The 23053-nt window shown below is 40.8% G+C and overlaps 2 protein-coding genes across 4 annotated transcripts in view; both read right to left on the bottom strand.

Annotated features, from left to right (window-relative positions):
- KNTC1 (kinetochore associated 1) overlaps nucleotides 1-23053 on the bottom strand; it is a 227099-nt gene that overhangs the window by 110499 nt on the left and 93547 nt on the right. The window contains exons 31-32 of the mRNA XM_083151336.1: nucleotides 2125-2241; nucleotides 774-846 (exon numbers count right to left, since the gene is read on the bottom strand). Of these exons, the coding sequence (XP_083007462.1) occupies nucleotides 774-846; nucleotides 2125-2241 (190 nt within the window). The remainder of the gene's footprint in view (nucleotides 1-773; nucleotides 847-2124; nucleotides 2242-23053) is intronic.
- On the bottom strand, nucleotides 15524-22073 carry LOC146011121 (uncharacterized). Of its 3 annotated transcripts, none has more exons than XM_083151340.1 (3): nucleotides 16634-22073; nucleotides 16414-16527; nucleotides 15524-16303 (listed from the first exon to the last, which is right to left on the bottom strand). In XM_083151340.1, exon 1 carries the CDS (start codon nucleotides 21310-21312, stop codon nucleotides 19312-19314), a length of 2001 nt encoding a protein of 666 aa, XP_083007466.1. In that variant the 5' UTR covers nucleotides 21313-22073; the 3' UTR covers nucleotides 15524-16303; nucleotides 16414-16527; nucleotides 16634-19311. The 3 variants fall into 3 exon arrangements, with proteins under 3 accessions (XP_083007466.1, XP_083007465.1, XP_083007464.1); XM_083151339.1 differs by having other exon boundaries at nucleotides 16414-16718; nucleotides 16807-22073; XM_083151338.1 differs by having other exon boundaries at nucleotides 16414-22073.

Here is a 23053-nt window from a genome sequence, read left to right as displayed (position 1 = left end):
ACTACACACTGCAGGACAGAGACTCTGACAGTGTGAGCACTGCTGCTCAGTCAGGCGACTGTTCCCACCTATACACACTGCTTTTTATTCAGTGGGGGGTTGGGATTGCAGTCCTTCCCTTTGACATCACCCTGCTGTATCAGTACCCCAAGACAATTTTCTGCCCTCAGGACACTGTCCGACCAGCGCTCTTGCCGAACATTTTGCTGTAGCACACCTCTTGCCGGGCGGACCGTCTTACAAATAAACGCTGGGGAGATCACTGGAATTATATGTGGTTAACATATATTTTCTATTGTTATATGATAATTGGATTGCCTAGATCTGCTTAAATGTTTTTATTTGTGGCTAGTCAGGTAACTTTATGAGTGGGTACCCAAAAGTTTTTTTTTTTTTTTTCATTTACTCTGATGAAAAGACACCTTATAAAAGAAAAACATTTTGCGGATATTGAAAACTTGAAACAAAAATGGCAAAAGTATTAAATAGCATCAGCGACAATTAGATAAAAAGTTTTAAGCAATGGAAAAAAACATTTTCCCAATCCAAGGCACCCTTGAAAAACATCCTGACGCACCCCAGGGTGCCTAGGCACATAGTTTGGGAACCACTGCTCTATTGGAACCAACAAATGCAAATGCTAAATGTTGTCCTGTCCCTCTGGGACTATTTTATTATTCATAAATTTACAACAAAAAAAGTCTGCTGGATTTAATATTGAACATACAAAGGAATCAAATAGCAATTATGTTATCTGCATTATAACAACTCACCTTTCAGAGCACATACTTGGAACTTGAGAATATCCACAAGTGTCCTTGTTATCATTTTATGATCATCTTTACACTGAAACAAAAATGTGTGAAAATATCACAAGAACATGTCAACATTCCCATGCTGGTCATGGTTAGGGGTGCTCCAATAAAGGAACCTGCATGCGATGTTTATTGTATCCACAGTCAAATGAGGGCACTCATCATCACATCCAAAGCAGAATTTCAATATATTAGTCCTCATCAAACTCGTCGTTTCCGTACCAGCGGATCTTTGTCAATACAGGATTACTGGATGTTTACGGTCTTGACAAGATGGGGCCATAAAACTAATTGCATTACCCATTAAAATAAAAAATCATTGAAACATTGGGGGAAAATGGATTACACAGCTCATTAATACCAGGGAAAATGCAGGATTGCTGGGGGACTACAGGTCCCAACAAGGTGGCCCTAGCATGCTGGTACTTGGGCATGACAGTACCTGTAGTCCTGTATAAAATAAGTCATGGAGCCTCCTCTCTGAAAGCATAAACAGCACTGGGCTTTTAGAGCCAGTGCTAATTCAGAAAATATGGAGGCAGAACAGCTAAGGGGTCCCCCATGTTTCAAAGAACAAGAACCAGGCTCCTGGGCTAATTAGTAAAAAATAAAATATTGTTTGCACAGTGGTAACTACCGGTTAGGTATTTTGTTTATAAAGTTTCCTATCGGAACCAGACAAAGGGCTGTATTCAATGACCCTAATCGCGGTGTGCAGCGAATCCTGTTTAGAATTCGCTGCACATTTGCCGTGTTCCCTCGCTGCCAGCCCTCGGCGACACAGTATTCAATGAGGAAGGGGCTCGCTGCCCCTGACGGCGAATGTGAACCGAGCTGGTGGATAATGGCAGGCAGGGAGATGGAAGTCTCCCTGCCTGCCCCAGAACGTATGTGGGGGGGGGGGTGGGCTCCCCATGAGAGCCAGCAGGGGACCGGGAATGCACTGCTCCCGATCGTGCATGTGTAATGATCGGGAGCAGTGAATATATGAATATGTAATGAGCGGCTTTCGGTTCCCGGCCCCCTGCTGGCTGCTATGTGTAAAAAAATATATATATTTTAATTAAAATATATATTCATGTGCTGCAAGCCTGCTGCTGTGTATTTCATCATGAAGCTTCAACTCCAGCCCATCCTACCACATAACCGATTTTGTAAATTGCATTGTGTAGCTGATTACTCACACCGTTACCTACATCGGCACCATGGATCTACCCTCTAAGATTGCATTTAGTGAAGAGGACAAATGGATTAATAGGATTATACAAGATAAAGATAAAAAAAAAGTAAATCATTCTGTTACAATTACCTGTTCTGTGTATGGACTCTCTTGCAATGCTGTTCTTGCCCACAATGACAGACGCTCAACTACTATTACTGCTTCAGCAGGAGAAATAGATTTCAGAAGATTTAGGCATTCCTCTCCCTGAAAACAGAATATTTTGTGATCAGCATATTAAAATATCTGCTAAGAAAAGAGAAATACCTTACAAAAAATCTAGAATAATATTCTATAGTGTGTGTGTGTGATTATATATGAGAAATGGCAGCAGGTGCTTTAGACTGATGAGTCCAGATTTGAATTATTTGGTTGAAACAGAGGGCAGTGTGTCTGCCAAACGGCTGGAGATTATTACAATAATAATAATTATTCACAAAAATGCTTTACATTAAGTTGGTAAAAATAGATCTACTCTTCGCTTTATTGTCTAGGTTTTTATTTTTAAGGATTATTTGGGACCTGCAATCTCGTGCTGTCCCCCTACTCAAGATTCTACAAAACTTGGACGCTGAAAGCATTACTTCTTTATAATTATCACAAGATTTTTGAATGTGTAACTGGTCTGATTGATTCTTTTGAATGCGTCTGGCATCACACTTACCCCTTTCCCTTTTTGTTTTCTTTTCCTTTTTCCCCATTATTTTCATCATCTTTTTCTTGTATTACTTATATAGGAAATATAATCTTTTTTTGCACATTTTTTATTTGAATTTATATAAGAAATGTTACTGACATATTGATACTTATTTGTATGCTCAGTAATTGTTTATGCATTTATCCAGTCCTCTAAGACCATCTGTACTTTACGCTAAACTAGACTGGTGTTTTATTTCAATAATGTACACACTTTACTGTTCGGACATTTTGTAATGTTTTATTGGATTTCATTCAATAAAAACAGAATACAAAAAAAAAATAAGTTACTGAAGATATCACTCAAAGAGATATTGGCACTGAAAGGGTTAAGGATCTAAAGGACTGCTTACACTCCCAAAAATCCCATTCTGATTGTATTTCTGATTACTTTATCATCCGTTGACTTTTGAAATACATACAGTAGCTCATCAGGTTTTTATTCTCCAGGTGCATATCTGCCATGACTGAATAAACACAATTAAGTACCATCCTAAAAATAACAAAGACTATCTGCTGAAGTCTAGAAGGAAAAAACTAGTAGGGAGAGCAAAAGCAAGGCGGAAGGAGTGGCTGTACTGACTTTGGAGAGATGTTGTAAATAACCCTGATGTTTAAGTTTGGAAGTTAATTTGGACTTCAGCTTGCTCTGGAAAGACCTTTAAATATTATATTTAAAGTACTGTTAAGGCCCATACACACTTAACGATTTTCAGCTGAAAATCGCTCAAAACAGCCGTTTTGAGCGATTTTCGTCCGAAAATCGCCCAGTGTGTATGCCCCGGAGATTGCCGACTAGCGATGATGCGCGCTCCCGCATCATCGCTAGGAAAGTGGGTCATCTGCTGGTTTTACCAGCAGATGTGGCGATGATGGATGGTTTTACATCCATCATCGCCGTGTGTGTACGCCTGCCGGGCTGAAAGATTAACCACTTTCAGCCCGGCGGACCGCCCCCCGCCCCCTCGCCTGTCATACTCACCCTGTGCTCCGTCTGGCTTGCCGGCTGGATGGATGCTGCTGCTGCTGCTGCTGCTGCAGAGCCCTGCTCCCCGGCCAGGCTAGCCCCGCCCCCAGCCTGGCTAAACACACGGAGCAGACAGCACTGCTCCGTGCTAACAACCTGCTGGCCACCAATGTTTATATTATTGTGCCCACTGCCACCAATGTGTTCATTAAATGCACCTATATAATATATATATACATATATATATACACACACACACACACATTATATACATATATATACATATATATATATATATACATATATATATATATACATATATATATATATATATATATATACATATATATATACATATATATATTATGGAAGTCGAGTTACACACACGCCATTTTAGGATAGTATGGCCGCCATTTTGGTTCGCAGAGTTGCGCAAATAAAGTTTCCATACCCGAGTATGCGTGGCAAAGTGGACCAGAAGAGTAGCCATACTATCACACATAAATTCATAAATACATACTGACCCTAAGTAAAATATAGTTAAAGGTTTAGAACGCCACACATAGCTTAGTTAGCCCTGCATACATCTATCTGTATCGTGTTTAGTACCGTTCCGTTCAGCTCATTATGCGAAGTATTCCGGTCATTGCGAATATATCGCAATGTACATTGCCCGAGAGATATGGACATAATCCATATTCCAGAGACAGTTTCTGTTGTAAGTAGTTAACAAAGGAAACTAGCTCAAACCGGTTCTTATCCTTGCTGACGCCGAAACCACCAAACAAAGGACTCAAAGTTTACTCCCCTGCACCTGGTCAGACCAGGTACAGCGTCTAACCTCCAATCACAGTGGACCGGACATATGATCTCTGACCAATGAGAATGGCCTTTGACCTCCCCCTTCTGACCCTATAAGATAGGCGACCCGGAGCAGGCTCGGTCACTTCGGCACAATTACCTTCCCTGGACCTTCCTACCGGACTATCGCTCATTCCTGAACGGTAGTGAGCTCTGACCGGACTGCGCTTCGCATACTAGAGTGAGACGGGTAACGGTTGCATTTATCACGGTATTTATCCTTGTACTTATTGTTGGCTGATTGTGTTTTGTATTTGTATTCTTTCCCCTTAGTAGAGTTTGTTTAGTATTCATTGTTATTGTATTGTATCACTTGTTATACCTGTTTATTCTTATTTCTGTAACCCCCTTTTGTCCATTAGGGACTTTAATACAATCTTTTTACGGAGTTCTAACCTCCTTACTTCTATTCAGTGGTCGTGTCTAGTTATTCGCATTATAGCGATAAGGTACATTAAGGACTCTGTCCTCACATTGCGGACTCTGTCCGTTAAGGTATATTCGCACAATTGAAGACAAAGTCCTGCGAAAGGATCTCATCTTAAGATACCGGTTCTTGGTGTATAACATACAATAGACTGTACGCTGCGCTGCGCTACGTTTTGTTCGCACGCAGTTAGGTATAAAGGGTACGTTGGTTGCGGACTTATTACGTAACCAACGCTTTTCACTTATCGTCACTCTGGTTATATTTTAATCACCGTTAACAATTGGGGTGCTCGCCCGGTCGCTTCACAGTCCGGAACTCAATACCAGGCGTGCGACTCGACCTATACCAGCAAAAGGGTGGAAGTATTTATTTGTTTCCATTGCTGGATAGGCCGAGTCCGCGGCGGTGCGGGGTTCGGGAAGTGCTAGCGCTGAACCCGGAGTACAATAGGTGAAAGCCACGTGTTGTGTTTTTTTTTTTAAAAAGCATATCATACCTAAGTGTTTAGTAAACTGTACTTCTGCCTGCCACAAGTAGTTTAACGGGGTATAGTGTCTTGGGCTGCTTGTTTATTATAGTATATGTACCACGTGCGATAAGGTTCGCACACGTGGAATCTGTGTTTATTATAGTACATAGAGGATCCCCTCCGTGCAAAACTATAATTGTTTATTGTTAGTTACCGCAAAAACAGGGACTCCGCCACGTGGCGACAAGTCCTGGGCCTTTTGCAGTAACGTAAAGCGTCTATTGTGTATTACGCAAGGTGCGCGCGCACGTGCCCATATCGGGAAATTTTCGCATCTTTGTACGTGATTTACGGATTAAGTGCGGGATTTATTTCGCATCTTGATACGTAACTTTCGGACGGAGTTAAGGGATTTATTCCACATTTAAGCGCAATTACTGCGTATAGCGAAACCCGAGTGCAACCTTGCAAATACACTATAGAACACGTGGGTGGCCGATTCATCGGCGGCCTGTGAACAGTGCATGTACACACGTGGCTGTTCATTGGTACTGCACATGCAGCACACATAGGAACTCAAAGGTGAACAGTATTTAACCACCAGTTTTATTTAAACAGTATAGCAATATACTGCGAATGAGGCGGTGATTAATAAAAGAAAATAAGTTTTTTTCTTTTTGTTCATTTTTTTTTAAACAAGCAACGCAAGCATTATTTTAATAGATTCCTATAGAGTGTTATAAGGGATTTATACCTGCATAAGTATCCAGTGAAAAGCTACCAACTTGGGAAGATTTTCTGTACAGAAATATTTCAAATATATGCATAAGACCAAGGTGTAACCAGCGCCCAGTGTGAAACATAACTGAGGCGAACGGGTGTGTGACGACACGACTCAGCGCAGTGTAGTCCAGTGTAGGACAGTCCAGTTAGGACCCGGGTTCACGTGACGACGTGCCCATAGGAACTGCCCCTTCAGTGGAATTAATTCCGCTAGGAGGGTACAAGAAGATATATCGGAACGCACTTGTTTCCGATTAGCTACTTTAGAAATCCGATTTTTGGGGGTATAAGAAAGCAAGTTTGTTATACCCTGGAAAAATTGTGCCGCATCAAGCAAGTTGGCTAGAAGTTCGCTGCTAGTTGAAAGACTTGGTGATTGAGTAACATTACCTCGCATTGTGGGCTCTTCGCTTGATTGCGTTGAAGTGTCGCTGTGTGGAGAAGTGAGTGGTTGGGGAGCTCTCAGATAAGTAATAACCCACCGATTATCTATTAAGCTGTGAACGTTTATTCCTGTAGCTATGGGTAATAACGGGTCACGCTGTGATAACGTGCAGGATAGGGAGGAAGCAAGCCGGCCAAGAGGATCGGCTGCTTTTATTATGTGCAGGAAGCACGGTGAACTCGCAGTTGTTTACCAAAATAAATGGAGAAAAATGACACAAGGCAGCAAGCTAGAATTTCCCAGTGTTGGTAGCTTCGATCCAGAGATCTTATCGGCAGTAAAAGATGAAATATGCCTACTCTCCAGTCGTAAGGAGAGAATGAAGCATATAAATATTCTTAAATTGTGGCAGAAGGAAGGACAGGAACAATGGGGAACCAGAGGTCTGGCAATACCTGATGCAATCAGCCACAATAAAAATGCAAATGCAACCGCTGCCACACTAGAATCAGCTCCCCCACCCCCATATGTGCCGAAGGGGTTAATGTCTCAAAAGAAAGACCTAAGTAATCATGTACCTGTTACTAACTTGTACCCTGTTTTATCCCCTTACAAGGAAACCCGAGAGGAAAACGAGCAGCTGTTGGCACTGGCCGTCTCTCATGCAATTAATATGATTGAGGGAAAAGCTCAACCCGCAGTTGAGGCCCCAGCTCAGGAGGAGGAGACGGCTGATGCCAACAGCATAGTATTGGACTCAGGTAATGATGCACCACACAGCACAGACACAAATGACTCCCAAGCAGGTCCCAGTAATGCGAATGTGGTACAAACATACCCCGTACGCACACTGGAGGTTCCCTATGGTAAGGCAGACAGAGAGGGTGTGATACCTACCAGAAAGATGACCATGCTGAACCCATGGACACGGTTAGAACTGCGGTCCATCATTACAGATTTCCCTGATCCTAGAAAAAATCTGGCTCTGTGCCGGAAATTTGTAAGGGATCTGGGAAACTCTGATGAGCCCACCAACAAGGATTGGAGAATCATGTTGAGGGCCTGTCTCCCCACTCACATTGACATCCCGAAATTCATTCAGGATAGTGGATTGAAAGTGGACAAGGAGATAAATGATGAGATCAACCAGGAAAATATACGCCTGATTAACGTACAGTTAGGAGTGTATTTTCCTGCAGCAGTGGAATATAGCAAGATATTCACTATCAAACAACAAGATGGTGAAGTAGCTAGCGAATATTTCAACCGGGGTTTGATGGCGGTATCAAAGTACACTGGTGTCTCCGAGCCTAAGGACGACCCCCACCTGAGGGAGCTGATTGTCTCTGTGCTGGTGGAAGGGCTTAGCGAAAACCTGAGAACCAGAGTCCAAACTTCTTTCCCAAATTGGCGTGGAATGACAGTGGATGCCCTACGGGAATCTGCTGTGGACCACGACCGCAACATTAAAAAGCGCAAGGAACTGCAAACTGAGAAACTGATGATGGTTAGCATCCAAGCCCTTACTAATGCCCCAAACAAAGTTGCATACCAACAACGAAACACCAGGGACACAGGCAGAAAGCCCATTATTTGCTACAACTGCAATAAGGAGGGACATATGGCAGCACAATGTAGGTCAGGAAACCCAAGGAGTTACCAAACACATAGGCGAGAATGGGAATCTCACAAAGGTGAGACACGGAGATACCCAGCCCCTAGACAATGGGAGGAGACAGACAGGTCACGCAACATGCCTCCTCCCCATCTGACGGCTGACACTGTGCTAAGGGCAACCCAGGTCAGACCATAGGAAACAGGTCATACCTGTATCCTACAGCCAGTTAGACTAACACAACACCTTGGAGAGGAACCTCAGGTGAAGGTTGATATAGCTGGAGTAAGACAAACCTTTTTGGTTGATACAGGGGCGGCCAGATCTGTTCTCAACACTCCTCTTCACTTGGGTTTCACTAACCAATCAGTAGCGGCAATTGGGGTAACAGGAAAAATACAACATTACCCACTGACGAAACCAGCGGAGGTTACAATCGGGCCTCTGCATACCAAACACTCTTTTCTGTTGGCTGCAGCGGCCCCGACTAACCTCCTGGGTAGAGATTTACTTTGCAAAATGGGATGTGTCATCTATTGCACCCCCGATGGGGTATTTCTGGACACTCCTAGAAATCTTACACAAGAAGTGCAAGATATGCTGGATAGTCCTCAGAGGCTAATGTTGTGTTCCACTGTTGTAGAATCAAATCCATCTAGGGTAGCTGAAATTACAGCACAAATACCGAGTTCCCTTTGGACTAAAGATGGACAGGATGCTGGGCTGATGGCAAATGTAGCTCCAGTAGAAATCCGTTTAAAAGAAGGCAGGATAGCCCCAAAAATACCGCAATACCCTTTAAAACCCGAAGTTGAGCTAGGAATATTTCCAGTGATCCAACGATTGCTCCAACAGGAAATCCTAGTTAGAACTTCCAGCACGGCCAATAGTCCCATTTTTCCTGTGAAAAAGAGCGGGGGGAGGGGCTACAGACTAGTGCAGGATTTGAGAGGGGTAAACAAGGTAGTTGAGAGCCAATTCCCCGTAGTGCCAAACCCAGCTGTCATCCTCATGCAAATCCCACCTCACTGTACCCATTTTACAGTCATTGACTTGTGTTCAGCATTTTTCTCCGTCCCTTTGCATCCTGACAGCCAGTATCTGTTCGCCTTTACTTACAGAGGAGTACAGTATACCTGGACACGACTCCCCCAAGGGTTCATAGACAGCCCCAGCATCTTCTCCCAGGCCTTGCATGATTGTCTGCAATCCTTTCAACCCATGAGCGGTTCGATACTGATACAATATGTCGACGACTTATTGTTGTGTTCTGAGTCACTGGAGTCATCAGTGGATGACACTAGACAGCTACTGATGCATCTCTCAGAGACAGGACATAAAGTATCAAAGGATAAGCTGCAATTATGCCAGACCAGGGTTAAGTATCTGGGTCACTGCCTTACCCAAGGGCTGAGACACCTCACCGACGACAGAATCCAAGCGATTCAGAACATGGTACTGCCACAGACCCAACATCAGATCCGTACGTTCTTAGGCATGTGTGGTTACTGTCGCAATTGGATCCCAGGATTCTCTATTCTGGCATTACCACTGCAAGAGATGGTTTCCTCAACTAAACCTGATCGGGTCTCTCATACTGAGGAATCTGAGCTGGCTTTTGAGGAACTAAAGGTGAGCCTAACAAAGGCCCCAGCACTGGGAATGCCAGATTATGGGAAACCCTTCGAACTGTACGGAACTGAATCAGGTGGGTGTGCGGCAGGAGTGCTTGTACAAAAACATGGTGATGCCAACCGACCAATAGCGTACTACAGTGGCCAGCTGGACACAGTAGCACGCTCACTCCCAACTTGCTTACGAAGTGTGGCTGCAATAGCACAACTAGTAAGTAAGAGTGAGGACGTAGTGTTGGGACACGATTTAACTGTTCATGCTCCCCATGCTGTCTCTGCCCTCCTAAATTCTGCCCAAACACGTCATGTGTCCTCAGCACGGTTCACTAAGTGGGAACTGGCGCTGATGGCCCCAGTAAATATTACCATCAAAAGATGCAACACACTAAACCCAGCCACATTCCTTCCTCATGTGCCTTCCAAGGCACAAAGGGTGGAGGGTGATGGGAATGTTGCTGAATATGGTAAAGCAGAGTTTAGTGAGAGTGAGGACAAACATGATTGCATGTCCTACCTGAATCAGACCTTCACAGCACGTCCTGACATAAGCGACAGCCCATTAAGTGAGGTAGACATAACCTTATTCACAGATGGTAGCTGTCATAGACAGACGGACACGGGAGAGCTGTGCACAGGTTACGCAGTAGTAGATGGAGAAGGTATTGTGGAAGCTGAACCCTTGGGACCACCTCACTCAGCACAAGTAGCGGAACTGGTGGCACTGACCAGAGCATGTGAACTGGCCCAAGGAAAATCAGTCAACATATATACCGACTCCAGATATGCTTTCGGAGTAGTCCATGATTTTGGAGCCCTATGGCGCCTCCGAAATTTCATGACGGCGGCTGGCACACCAGTGGCGCATGCGACATATATTAGGAGACTTCTGGGAGCCATTCAGCTTCCAGACAGAGTGGCTGTTATCAAGTGCAAAGCTCACACATCAGAGAAAGACCCGGTGTCACTTGGTAACAGCCGCGCTGATGAGGCAGCGAAAAGGGCCGCATGCCCTGTAAATATTTTCACCCATCCCACCAACCTTTGTACACTGAACATGGTGTCCACATCCAAACTGATAGACATGCAGAATTTGTGTTCCCCACAGGAAAGAGCAGTATGGAAGTCGAAGGGATGTGGCCAAGAGTCCACCGGACTTTGGAGAGATGGACACGGGAAACCAGTGGCCCCCAGAGCATACCTTCCTAGTCTAGCCGAGGCGGCCCATGGGCTGACACATCTTGGGAAGGAAGGTATGTGCAAGCTGGTAAAGGCCTACTGGTGTGCACCAGGGTTCGCTTCTCAAGCAGGTAGAGTGGCAATGTCATGCCTCACCTGTTTGAGGAAGAACGTTGGAAAAGCCATCCCAACAGAGCCATCCCACATCCCTCCTACAGAAGGCCCTTTCCAGGTAATACAAATCGACTTCATACAGTTACCACCCTGTAGAAATTTGAAATATGTATTGGTTTGTGTTGACATGTTTTCCAGCTGGGTGGAGGCTTTCCCCGCTGCCTCCAACACTGCTACCTTTACAGCAAAGAAAATATGTCAGGAGTTTGTCTGTAGGTATGGTATCCCAAAGGTCATTGAGAGTGACAGAGGCACTCATTTCACAGGAGAGGTCTTCCAAATCATGTGTAAACTCCTGGGGATTAATAGTAAACTTCATACTCCATATCGTCCCCAGGCGAGCGCCAAAGTTGAGAGAATGAATGGTACTATTAAGAACAAATTGGGTAAAGTTATGGCTGAAACAGGGTTGTTATGGCCAGAGGCACTGCCTATTGTGCTGTATAGCATTAGGACCACTCCCAGGACTCCGCTCAACTTGTCCCCCTTCGAGATATTGTTTGGTCGGCAGCCACACATCATGATAGACCCACAGGATGATCTCAAATGTAACAATGAGCTAACTGTACAGTATCTCCTAAAGCTAAACAAACAGCTAAGGGAGCAACAAAAGCAGCTGAAATTACTGAACCCTGATATGCCTACAGAGAATTGTCATAATCTTAAACCAGGAGACTTTGTTATGATCCGAAATTTTTTACGCTCAGGTTGTTTGATAGACCGTTGGGAAGGACCGTACCAAGTTTTGTTGACCAGCACTACATCAATTAAAGTCGCAGAGAGAGAGACTTGGATACATTCGTCCCACTGCAAGAAAGCCAGTAACCCAGAGTCCCAGTGTGCAGAGAGCGAGAGAGAAGAAGTGTCGCTAGAAGCATTGTTTCGGGAACACTGAGAAGCAGCCAAGGTCGAGCAACCTGAGCGAACAAAGGTCTAAGAGCAGAGCAAAATAAAAGTCCCCTGGTAGAGATGATGGAAGGACTCCAAGCAAAAGGTTCACAGCTATGCATATATGTCTTTGTTTTCTTTCTGTGTTCTTTTATTCACCCAAAGATACTCGGTGGCTGCCACATCCTAGAGCGATCGGAGCGGAGTTCTGACAGTGTAATAATGGACCCAGATATGGGTGAGGTAGAATCCCTAAACCAGCTTGACACTTTGCCCATGACAGGAGAAGGTAAAAGGTATGAGGAAAACGTAGTTCAAGGGCTATGTGATGATTTATTGTCTGGTGAGTACTGTGTCTGTAGGTATTGTCAACCTAAAATGGAAGAAGGATGCATCCAGCGATGTCAGTCGACCAGTAAGGCAACTACCGGCCAACATCCTTTGAGTGATTACCACTCATTAGTGGGTAAGGTTTTAAACCAAACAGAATGCTGGGTGTGTTCTCAAGTATTACATAAAAGAAGTAGTGTAGGCCTAGTCCCATACCCGCTTAATATTTCAGAGATAAGCGTATTAAACAAGGGGAGGCCATTGGATAAGAGATACCTGTATACCAGGTCCCCTAGTCTTAGATTACACCCATACCAAGTGGATAAATCCCTGGTATGTATGAACTTCTCAAGTTCCAGAACAATTGGTACTTGGGAAGTGACATGGCAAAACCAGACAATAACTTACTCCCAACGTCCAGATGGAGAGCCCATAGATAAAGAATTATTGTTAAAAATCCGAACCAGTGGAAGGCACTATAAATATGTTTACACGGTGAAGAAAAGTAAAATGATGGCCGGCAGAGTATCAGCCGGTTACTGTAATATGACCTTACAGCCAGAAACATGTGAGGAACGAGTCAGGGAGCAGGGGACGGGGATGTTCTTATGGATAATGTGTGACAAGATAATGAAATACTCTGTCCCTTATTTTCTCCCTGACGATGTTTATTATATTTGTGGTAGAAGGGCGTACAAATGGCTCTCCATGAACTACGTTGGTATTTGTTATCTAGGCAGAGTGTTACCGGAAGTGATGACCCTCACACACGATGAGATGATGAACGTACACAGAGGTATTTCTCCTCCTTACACTCATACCCATTATGACCAAATCCATAAAAGGGATTTAACAATAAGAAAAGAACCCCTAGCTTCTGAAATGATACACGAGTCGTTCGGTATCCAATTCCTCATTGCATTAGATATCACCCATACTGCCAGAGGAGTTATCAATTTTAAGTATATACAAGCATTAGCAAGCTTGATAGATAACATCACTGAGATTTATGATGACACCTTTAGGTACACTGGGAAGGAGTTACAAGCATATAAAAGAGAGCTAGTTCAACATCGAATGGTGTTGAACTATCTGACAGCGATGACAGGAGGATATTGTGTCACCCTCTCTACACAGTTTGGGGTGAAATGTTGTACATATATCACCAACAATACTGAAGACCCAGAAGAAATCATCGATCACCGGATGGATGAGATTCTTCAGCTTAAATGGGAATTTAGAAGGGAACATAATATCAGCCTGGCAGAAATAGGTAACAAAGTTAGTGAATGGACCTCCTGGTTGAATCCAATGCACTGGTTCTCTGGTTTAGGAGAATGGGCGCAAGGGATCATAGCTAGCATAGGAAAACTCCTTCTCTGTATCGGTGGTGCCATCATAGTCTTTGTGCTATTGTTCAAGTGTATAAAGGTGGTGACCCGGGGAAAGACAAAACGTACCGAAATCATGAGTGTAAGAACGAGAGATACAGAGGAAGACCAGGGTTTGGTATATGACCCTAAAATCGAAACCACCTCCCTTTAAGGAAACCATATTTGTGAACGTGTATATGTTGTAACCACCCCTGTTTTTATTTTTATCCCAAAATTGTACATTATCCTTCGTGACCCTGAGTAGGTTGTTCGATAAATGCGGCCCATCGTTTATCCATGATCCTGGATCGGCCGAGAGCAGATGGCTTACTCCCCTTATATGTTTAATTCATGTATCCCAATTTCTCTGTTAGGATTATGAATTTCTGTATTGTCGTGTGAAATGTTTTATATTGTAACAGTTTTATAATTACTGTTAAAGGGTGGACTATGGAAGTCGAGTTACACACACGCCATTTTAGGATAGTATGGCCGCCATTTTGGTTCGCAGAGTTGCGCAAATAAAGTTTCCATACCCGAGTATGCGTGGCAAAGTGGACCAGAAGAGTAGCCATACTATCACACATAAATTCATAAATACATACTGACCCTAAGTAAAATATAGTTAAAGGTTTAGAACGCCACACATAGCTTAGTTAGCCCTGCATACATCTATCTGTATCGTGTTTAGTACCGTTCCGTTCAGCTCATTATGCGAAGTATTCCGGTCATTGCGAATATATCGCAATGTACATTGCCCGAGAGATATGGACATAATCCATATTCCAGAGACAGTTTCTGTTGTAAGTAGTTAACAAAGGAAACTAGCTCAAACCGGTTCTTATCCTTGCTGACGCCGAAACCACCAAACAAAGGACTCAAAGTTTACTCCCCTGCACCTGGTCAGACCAGGTACAGCGTCTAACCTCCAATCACAGTGGACCGGACATATGATCTCTGACCAATGAGAATGGCCTTTGACCTCCCCCTTCTGACCCTATAAGATAGGCGACCCGGAGCAGGCTCGGTCACTTCGGCACAATTACCTTCCCTGGACCTTCCTACCGGACTATCGCTCATTCCTGAACGGTAGTGAGCTCTGACCGGACTGCGCTTCGCATACTAGAGTGAGACGGGTAACGGTTGCATTTATCACGGTATTTATCCTTGTACTTATTGTTGGCTGATTGTGTTTTGTATTTGTATTCTTTCCCCTTAGTAGAGTTTGTTTAGTATTCATTGTTATTGTATTGTATCACTTGTTATACCTGTTTATTCTTATTTCTGTAACCCCCTTTTGTCCATTAGGGACTTTAATACAATCTTTTTACGGAGTTCTAACCTCCTTACTTCTATTCAGTGGTCGTGTCTAGTTATTCGCATTATAGCGATAAGGTACATTAAGGACTCTGTCCTCACATTGCGGACTCTGTCCGTTAAGGTATATTCGCACAATTGAAGACAAAGTCCTGCGAAAGGATCTCATCTTAAGATACCGGTTCTTGGTGTATAACATACAATAGACTGTACGCTGCGCTGCGCTACGTTTTGTTCGCACGCAGTTAGGTATAAAGGGTACGTTGGTTGCGGACTTATTACGTAACCAACGCTTTTCACTTATCGTCACTCTGGTTATATTTTAATCACCGTTAACAATATATATACACATATATATATATCCAAACCAAAAGTGTTATATAGCGCCCTGTGTATTGGTCAGGATAATTCCTGTCTTTCCTTTACAATATCAAATGGACCATAAACAATTTCAAAGTAAAAAACATTTATTTAAAACATTTTAAAACAGAAACCTCATAATGCTTTATGAATGGTTCTTCTAATACAGGTGTATTCTTGGTTTATGGATCACAAAAGTAGTCAATGGTTACCCAACGCGTTTCGTCTCTTTATGAGACTTCATCAGGGGTGTAAATAGTATTGTAGTGAATCTACAAAGAGTGGAACATAGTTTTAAAAAAAAAAGCATAACATAGCTTAACATAACATAGGAAAGACACGTACAAGAATATACAATAGTACATGATATTTGGAATCAAATTCGGAGGAAAAAGAAGGAGGAGAACAGAGGAAGACAAAAGATGTAAATAATTTTGACACAGGTATATTCTGGCAGACCATAATTTGTCATTTCGTGGATGAATAAGTGTAAAACGAGGAAAACTCTGCACCCAAAGTTGATATTAGGTGTGAAAGGGCACCACTCTTAGGCGTATAGTCAAATGAAATATGATGGTACTGTACCTTCTAAATTCTCTAATCAACAGTTTAGTACGATTGTAGTGGTAGTTGGTCCGGTTAGAGATTCAAATAATATACTGGAAGTGGATATAGACACAAATGTGAGTCCTAGGTTTTACCTATGGTCCCAATTGTTTAATAAATGATGTTTAATTAAGGTACTATACCTTATTAAGTCTTTTAATATGGGCAACTTTGTTGATTAGTAGTGTGTGTTCAAGCTGTTAGGCTGGAATGGATAAGATATATTTATATATATATATATATATACATATATACATATACATATCAATGATCCTATTGAATTTAACTAAAACAATTAAATAATTGCATAATTACCTACGGTGAATTGGACCCGAATATCTTTAGTTTGAGAAATGATATTTGAGAAACAAACGGTGTCCGATAGGGGATTTGTAGAACTTCAATTAGATTCTTCGAATATTAAGATACCTGATAGTATGTCATAAAAGAGAGTATATTTTTATATTTAATTTGAAATGACTCCCATAATGTAGCTGGTAAGTGAATAATGTAAATAAGGTAAGGTTGTACATACCGTTAATAGAGATAATTCGCTCTAAATCGATGGTCGGTTTTTAGGTAAAGAATTATGGTCCCATTAAAATATAATCAGGGATGAACTGTGAGATAAATTATATAATCCTAATTAGTGTGATAATTATATTTGTGGTTTATATTAACAATTGATCAATAATATATCTATCATACCTCTAGTTTTAATATGCGATCTCCTTGATGTAAATTCGATGATCTTAAGTAAGTTCAAAACAAAATCTTAAGGGCGATGGGCAGTGCCCAATTTAAAATTAGTGAAACTTCTATTGGATTGGTTCGGGTAGTTATATACCTAATAATATAATTAGAGAAAACGATGTTAATTGATTTTTAGTTTTTATAATTCCCATAATAATACTGGCTGGTAAATTAAATATAATTATACATACCGTATAGTGAGATAGTTCACTCTAAAAGAGTGGTATGTTTTATAGTATTGAAGTGCAGTCCCCTTATAATATAAACAGGGAAAATCTGTGAAATATTAAATAATTCCTAATTAGTATATTAGCAATGGTGGTAATTAAGTGTTCTTAGTGATCAATAATTATATATCATACCTCCAATATCCTAATTGCGGTCTCCTTGAAGAACACAGGGGTTTGGATGTGGTCTAATAAGAGGAAAATAACCTACCCAATAAAAATAAATTAATTAAGTGTTTCCTTATAAGTGTTAAATTAACCCAAAATAATTGATAATAAAGTTACCTTTCTGGCTCCTGGAGGTGTGTGTTCTCCTGTGTCCAAACACCAAGTGAATTCCCATCTGCCCTGGCTAGGGTATATATAGGGAGTGACTAGTGACATCACTTCCTGTGTAAATTAATTGTGGTTTTTAATTTTAATTAATTATAAATAGATGGGATGATGTTAATTTTAGTCATATGTGTGATTTAAGATCAACTGCTTTTCATTAAATTTTTTTAAAAATGATTTTTTATAAGTTATTAAGAATAGTCATATTGTTTATTCTTTAGATGATAATAATTCATAGGATGTCCCAATCGTCTAAGTGCTTAAAGGTTTTTAGTCCCAAATAACGGGGTTGAGTACCTAATTGTGTTCCTTATCTGTCCTCATAGCGTGGCTTGCGTTCCACCTGTCCGATGGTGGAACGCACAGCCATTACTATGGACTTTAATGCAGTGGTATCGTTACCCTGTATAAGTCTTTTCTTAAAGTCTATTGTATAAAAATGGGACGGATTGTCGTTAGGCGCTTCACCTTGTAATAGGTGGAGCGCTCTATCAGTTTTGCGGATAAGGCGATAGTGTATCTTGTGGCAATTAGTCTTATGCGTTCCACCTAATAATAGGTGGAACGCACCGCCATTTTGGAGCGGAATGGCTAATAAGAGTTAGATAGTGACGCTTCTAGTATCGCTCACATGGGGCGGATACTTTTTGCGTTCCTCCTTAATTATAGGTGAAGCGCACCACCATTTTAGAGTGGGAGGGAAAGCTGGAAATGACAATCTTATGGAAAGGGCGGATGTCTTTGTGCGTTCCACCTTATTAAAGGTGGAGCGCACTACCATTTTAGAGCGGAGATGCTGATATTAACGCTTCTGTGGATCTTAATCAAAAAACTACCTTTTGCGTTCCACCTTATAACGGGTGGAACGCACCGCCATTTTAATGTGGATAAATTCATCAATTGAGCATAATTAGGGGGCTACAAATTGGATTAGTTAATAATTATACGTTTCACTGTATTAAAGAGTGGTACCTAAGTATAGGCTGGGTTCTCTTATTTACATACCTAAATATGAAATGGTATGGGTTGCTTATATGTCATATATGATGGGCATTAATGGGATCATAATCCTTAAATAATCCAGATGATATTAGATTTGTAAATGGCCCTGGGACGGATTTGAATATGGTCATGAGGCACAAAACTTAATTAGAAGGATCATCAGTGAATTCATTCGGTAACATTTGGATACCCTTAAATCGAGAGGAAATCCCTAGATTACGAATTAATAATAATCCTTCCTTAAATAATGAATTAGATGCATTAAGTAGCTTATGGGATGGTTCAACCTATTGGGACTTGAAGCTAAACCCTGGGTGCAGTGTTTTTCCGGTCCATATTGATTGCATAATCTACATTTTACAATCTCATTAATAATATAGGGACAGTCAATCTTTTGACCCTACATTATTCAACAACATTATTAATCATTTAGAGGCGGTCGGTTTTTTTGACATAACATATCGTTGGCTCAATACACATATAATAGATATATTAGATATATTGTATACAGTAGATATCTTATTGCATCATTATTAACGTAGAGGTGGTCAGTTTTTAGACCATATATCATCCCTCAACGTCATTACTTACATAGATTTATAATAATACCATCATAACCATTGACCCACTGTACATACAATAGTTATAGAGGCCTTCAGTAGGGCTCGTAATACAAAAATAATAATAATAAGACATTTTTTGCATAGTTTGTGATAAAAGAATAATAATTGTATATCTTGCACATAGCTCCAATCAATACATTCCAAAGATACAGATCAAATAATAATTGCATTAGTTGAAATAATGCAATATTAGCGTGGTTGCAGCATGTCATATAAACAGGTATTGGAATGTTAATATCCTTAAAGGGTTAGGTGTTTTCTTATTTTTATAAATTTTACAAGAAGGGAGTGATTTCAATGTTTTCATTAAGGCCTTTAGGGGCCAATGAATCGAGAGAGAAGATCCAAAAAGATTCCCTCATGGTTAGCTGTTTCTCCCTGTCACCACCCCTAGGGTTCTCTTTGACATGTTCCAGTACGGAAAACTTGAATGTACTAATATCAGAATTATGTTTTTGTTCAAAATGCCTGGGAAGGCTATGTGTTTGAACTTTTCTTTTAATATTTCGTAAGTGTTCTTGGATTCTGATTTTCAAATTCCTTTTAGTCTTTCCTACATATGACATGCCGCACCCACACTTTACAATATATACCACAAAAGTTGTATTGCAAGTCACTATGCTATTCATTTTGTAGTCTCTTTTTAAGTGATCTGGTATACCTGGGCCCTGTTTATCAATGTGTTTGCAGCAAATGCACTTGTTGCAGGGATATAGACCCCTACGATCAAATACACTTGGCTGTAAGTTGGTATTTGGAATTTCCGCTTGTTTTAGTTGGCTAGGTGCAAGGATACTTTTTAAATTTTTTGCTCTTTTGTAAATTATATCAGGTTTGGCTGAAAGGTGTGGCCCTAAGACCGGGTCCATCTGTAACAGGTGCCAATGTTTTTCAACACATCTTTTGATGTGTTTATTTTCTTGGCTGTACTGTGTGATAAAAGGTCTCCTTTTTTGGGGGGGTTGTCTAATTTTAGTTTCAAGCAAATCTTGTCTATTTAGTATTGCTGCTCTTTCTTGGTCTTTAAGGAGGTCTGCCTTTTTATAGCCCTTTTCAATGAAATTAAGTAGTAGTGTTTCGGACTGTGCCCAATAAGTTTGTATTGAACTACAGTTTTTTCTAATCCTGACAAACTGGGCATAAGGGACATTAGTTTTCCATTTGTCCAAATGGCAGCTATTAGCAGGTATATAGCTATTGGCGTCGGTTTTTTTGAAAAAGGTTTTGGTGCAGATCTTATTTTCCAAATTGGCAGTTAGTACAATGTCCAAATAGTCAATTTCTGCTTTATGTTCCTTATGGGTAAACTTAAGGTTATATTCGTTGTTTTGTAAACTTAAGATAAATGTTTCCAGGCTGATTGTATCGCCGTCCCAAATGACTATTAAATCATCTATATATCTTTTATACAATTTGATGTTATTGACTTTATAACCTTCTCCATCGTACAATGTCGTTTGTTCCCAACTGTCCATGAAGATGTTTGCGTATGATGGCGCAAATTTGGTGCCCATCGCCGTTCCCTGTTTTTGGACATAGTGGACTTTATTAAATTCAAAATGGTTGTGATTGAGAACAAAGGAGATTCCATCGAGTATGAATGATCTCTCGTTTGTGGTTACATCAGGGTCATTCAGTAATACATTTTCTACTGCTTGAATCCCTTTGGAATGGGGTATGCAGGTGTAAAGGGCTTGGACGTCTATAGTGGCCCATCTGAATGTGGATTCCCAACTAAAATCTTCCAATTCACGTAGTATCTGGGTAGAGTCTTTTAAATAAGATTTCTGTTTTTTCACATAGGGTTGTAGGCGTAAATCCAAATAGTGCGACAGGTTGGCAGTCAGAGATTCCATACCTGCGACGATGGGGCGACCTGGGGGGTTAGTTTTATCTTTGTGTATCTTGGGGATGTGATACAATATGGGAATTCTTGGATTTTTTACATATAAGAAGTCGAACTCCTTTTTGCAAATAATGCCATCTTTATGGGCCTTGTATAATAAAACATAGAGTTTATCTTTGTATATGTCTATCGGATTGGAATCCAATTTTTCGTAGGTGTTGGGGTCATTGATTAAGTTTTGGGCCTCTGAAAGATAATTAGTCCTGTCCTGTATCACCACAGCTCCCCCTTTATCAGCAATTTTAATTACAATATCATCATCGTTTTTTAGCTCTTTTATTGCTTTTTGTTCTTGGGGTGTGAGGTTACAATGCTTATGATCTTTGATTTTTAGTTTTTTTAAATCATCTTTAACTAGTTCATAAAACATTTCAATATGGGGTCCCTTAGATTCAACAGGGTAGAACTTTGAAGGGAGAGCTACCAAAGGTTTGGACTCATCAGTGTCTTTAACTGGATTTTTCAAAAAGTGTCTCTCTAGAGTTAACCTCCTAACGTATTTGTTGAGGTCAACAAACAGGTCAAATTTTCTTGAATGTTGGTCAGGCGCAAATTTAAGACCCTTGCTCAATACCTGGACCTGGGTTTGAGAAAGGGTCTTCTGAGAAAGGTTGACGATTCCTGTGTTTGTTCTCTCAGAAAGTGGGTGGTCCTTTTCTTTTTGGGGGAACTTTCGGCCGCCTCTCTTTCCCCTTCTCCTAGGGATCTTTTCATACTCATTGGTGAATCTAACCTTTGGTATAACGTTTCTTTCCCTTGTACGTGTGGAAAAACCGTATCTCTTTTCTCTAAAAAATTATGACCAGGGGAGGGTGATCTTAAATTCTCATATTTATTGTGAGTTTCAGGATAGTATGTTCGTCTGGGAGACGCATACCTTTTATTTTGTTCTCCTCTATTATAGTGGCGGACAGGGGATCTATATCTATTTCTTTCATATCTATGAAATGAATTCTTTCTTTTGTGGTATGAGTTATGTCGGTAAGGTTGGGTCTCTCGGTTGTAGGTAAAGACCTCATCATTTCTGTCTCTGTAATTCCTAGAGAATTTACGTGGGCGTGGGGGGTAGGTGTTATAGTTGTTGTTATCAACCTGAGTCCAATTATAGACTTTTCCTTTTTCGTAATCATGTTTATCTCTTATAAACTTTTTTTGTTTTCTAGAGATGATTTCAGTTTCAAGGTGATCTATTTTTCCTTGAAGATCTGATACATCCTTTTTAAAATCCTCATTGTTCTCAAAGTTACTGACTAATTGCCACAAGATACACTATCGCCTTATCCGCAAAACTGATAGAGCGCTCCACCTATTACAAGGTGAAGCGCCTAACGACAATCCGTCCCATTTTTATACAATAGACTTTAAGAAAAGACTTATACAGGGTAACGATACCACTGCATTAAAGTCCATAGTAATGGCTGTGCGTTCCACCATCGGACAGGTGGAACGCAAGCCACGCTATGAGGACAGATAAGGAACACAATTAGGTACTCAACCCCGTTATTTGGGACTAAAAACCTTTAAGCACTTAGACGATTGGGACATCCTATGAATTATTATCATCTAAAGAATAAACAATATGACTATTCTTAATAACTTATAAAAAATCATTTTTAAAAAAATTTAATGAAAAGCAGTTGATCTTAAATCACACATATGACTAAAATTAACATCATCCCATCTATTTATAATTAATTAAAATTAAAAACCACAATTAATTTACACAGGAAGTGATGTCACTAGTCACTCCCTATATATACCCTAGCCAGGGCAGATGGGAATTCACTTGGTGTTTGGACACAGGAGAACACACACCTCCAGGAGCCAGAAAGGTAACTTTATTATCAATTATTTTGGGTTAATTTAACACTTATAAGGAAACACTTAATTAATTTATTTTTATTGGGTAGGTTATTTTCCTCTTATTAGACCACATCCAAACCCCTGTGTTCTTCAAGGAGACCGCAATTAGGATATTGGAGGTATGATATATAATTATTGATCACTAAGAACACTTAATTACCACCATTGCTAATATACTAATTAGGAATTATTTAATATTTCACAGATTTTCCCTGTTTATATTATAAGGGGACTGCACTTCAATACTA

This window comes from Crinia signifera, chromosome 1, assembly GCF_055691185.1.
Source record: "Crinia signifera chromosome 1, ASM5569118v1, whole genome shotgun sequence".
Lineage (NCBI taxonomy): Eukaryota > Metazoa > Chordata > Amphibia > Anura > Myobatrachidae > Crinia > Crinia signifera.
This window is presented reverse-complemented; position numbering and strand designations above follow the sequence as displayed.

Bases quoted from the DNA above. Each gene is read 5' to 3' on its own strand.
- LOC146011121 (XM_083151338.1), bottom strand. From the start codon at position 21,312: ATGTTTTATGAACTAGTTAAAGATGATTTAAAAAAACTAAAAATCAAA.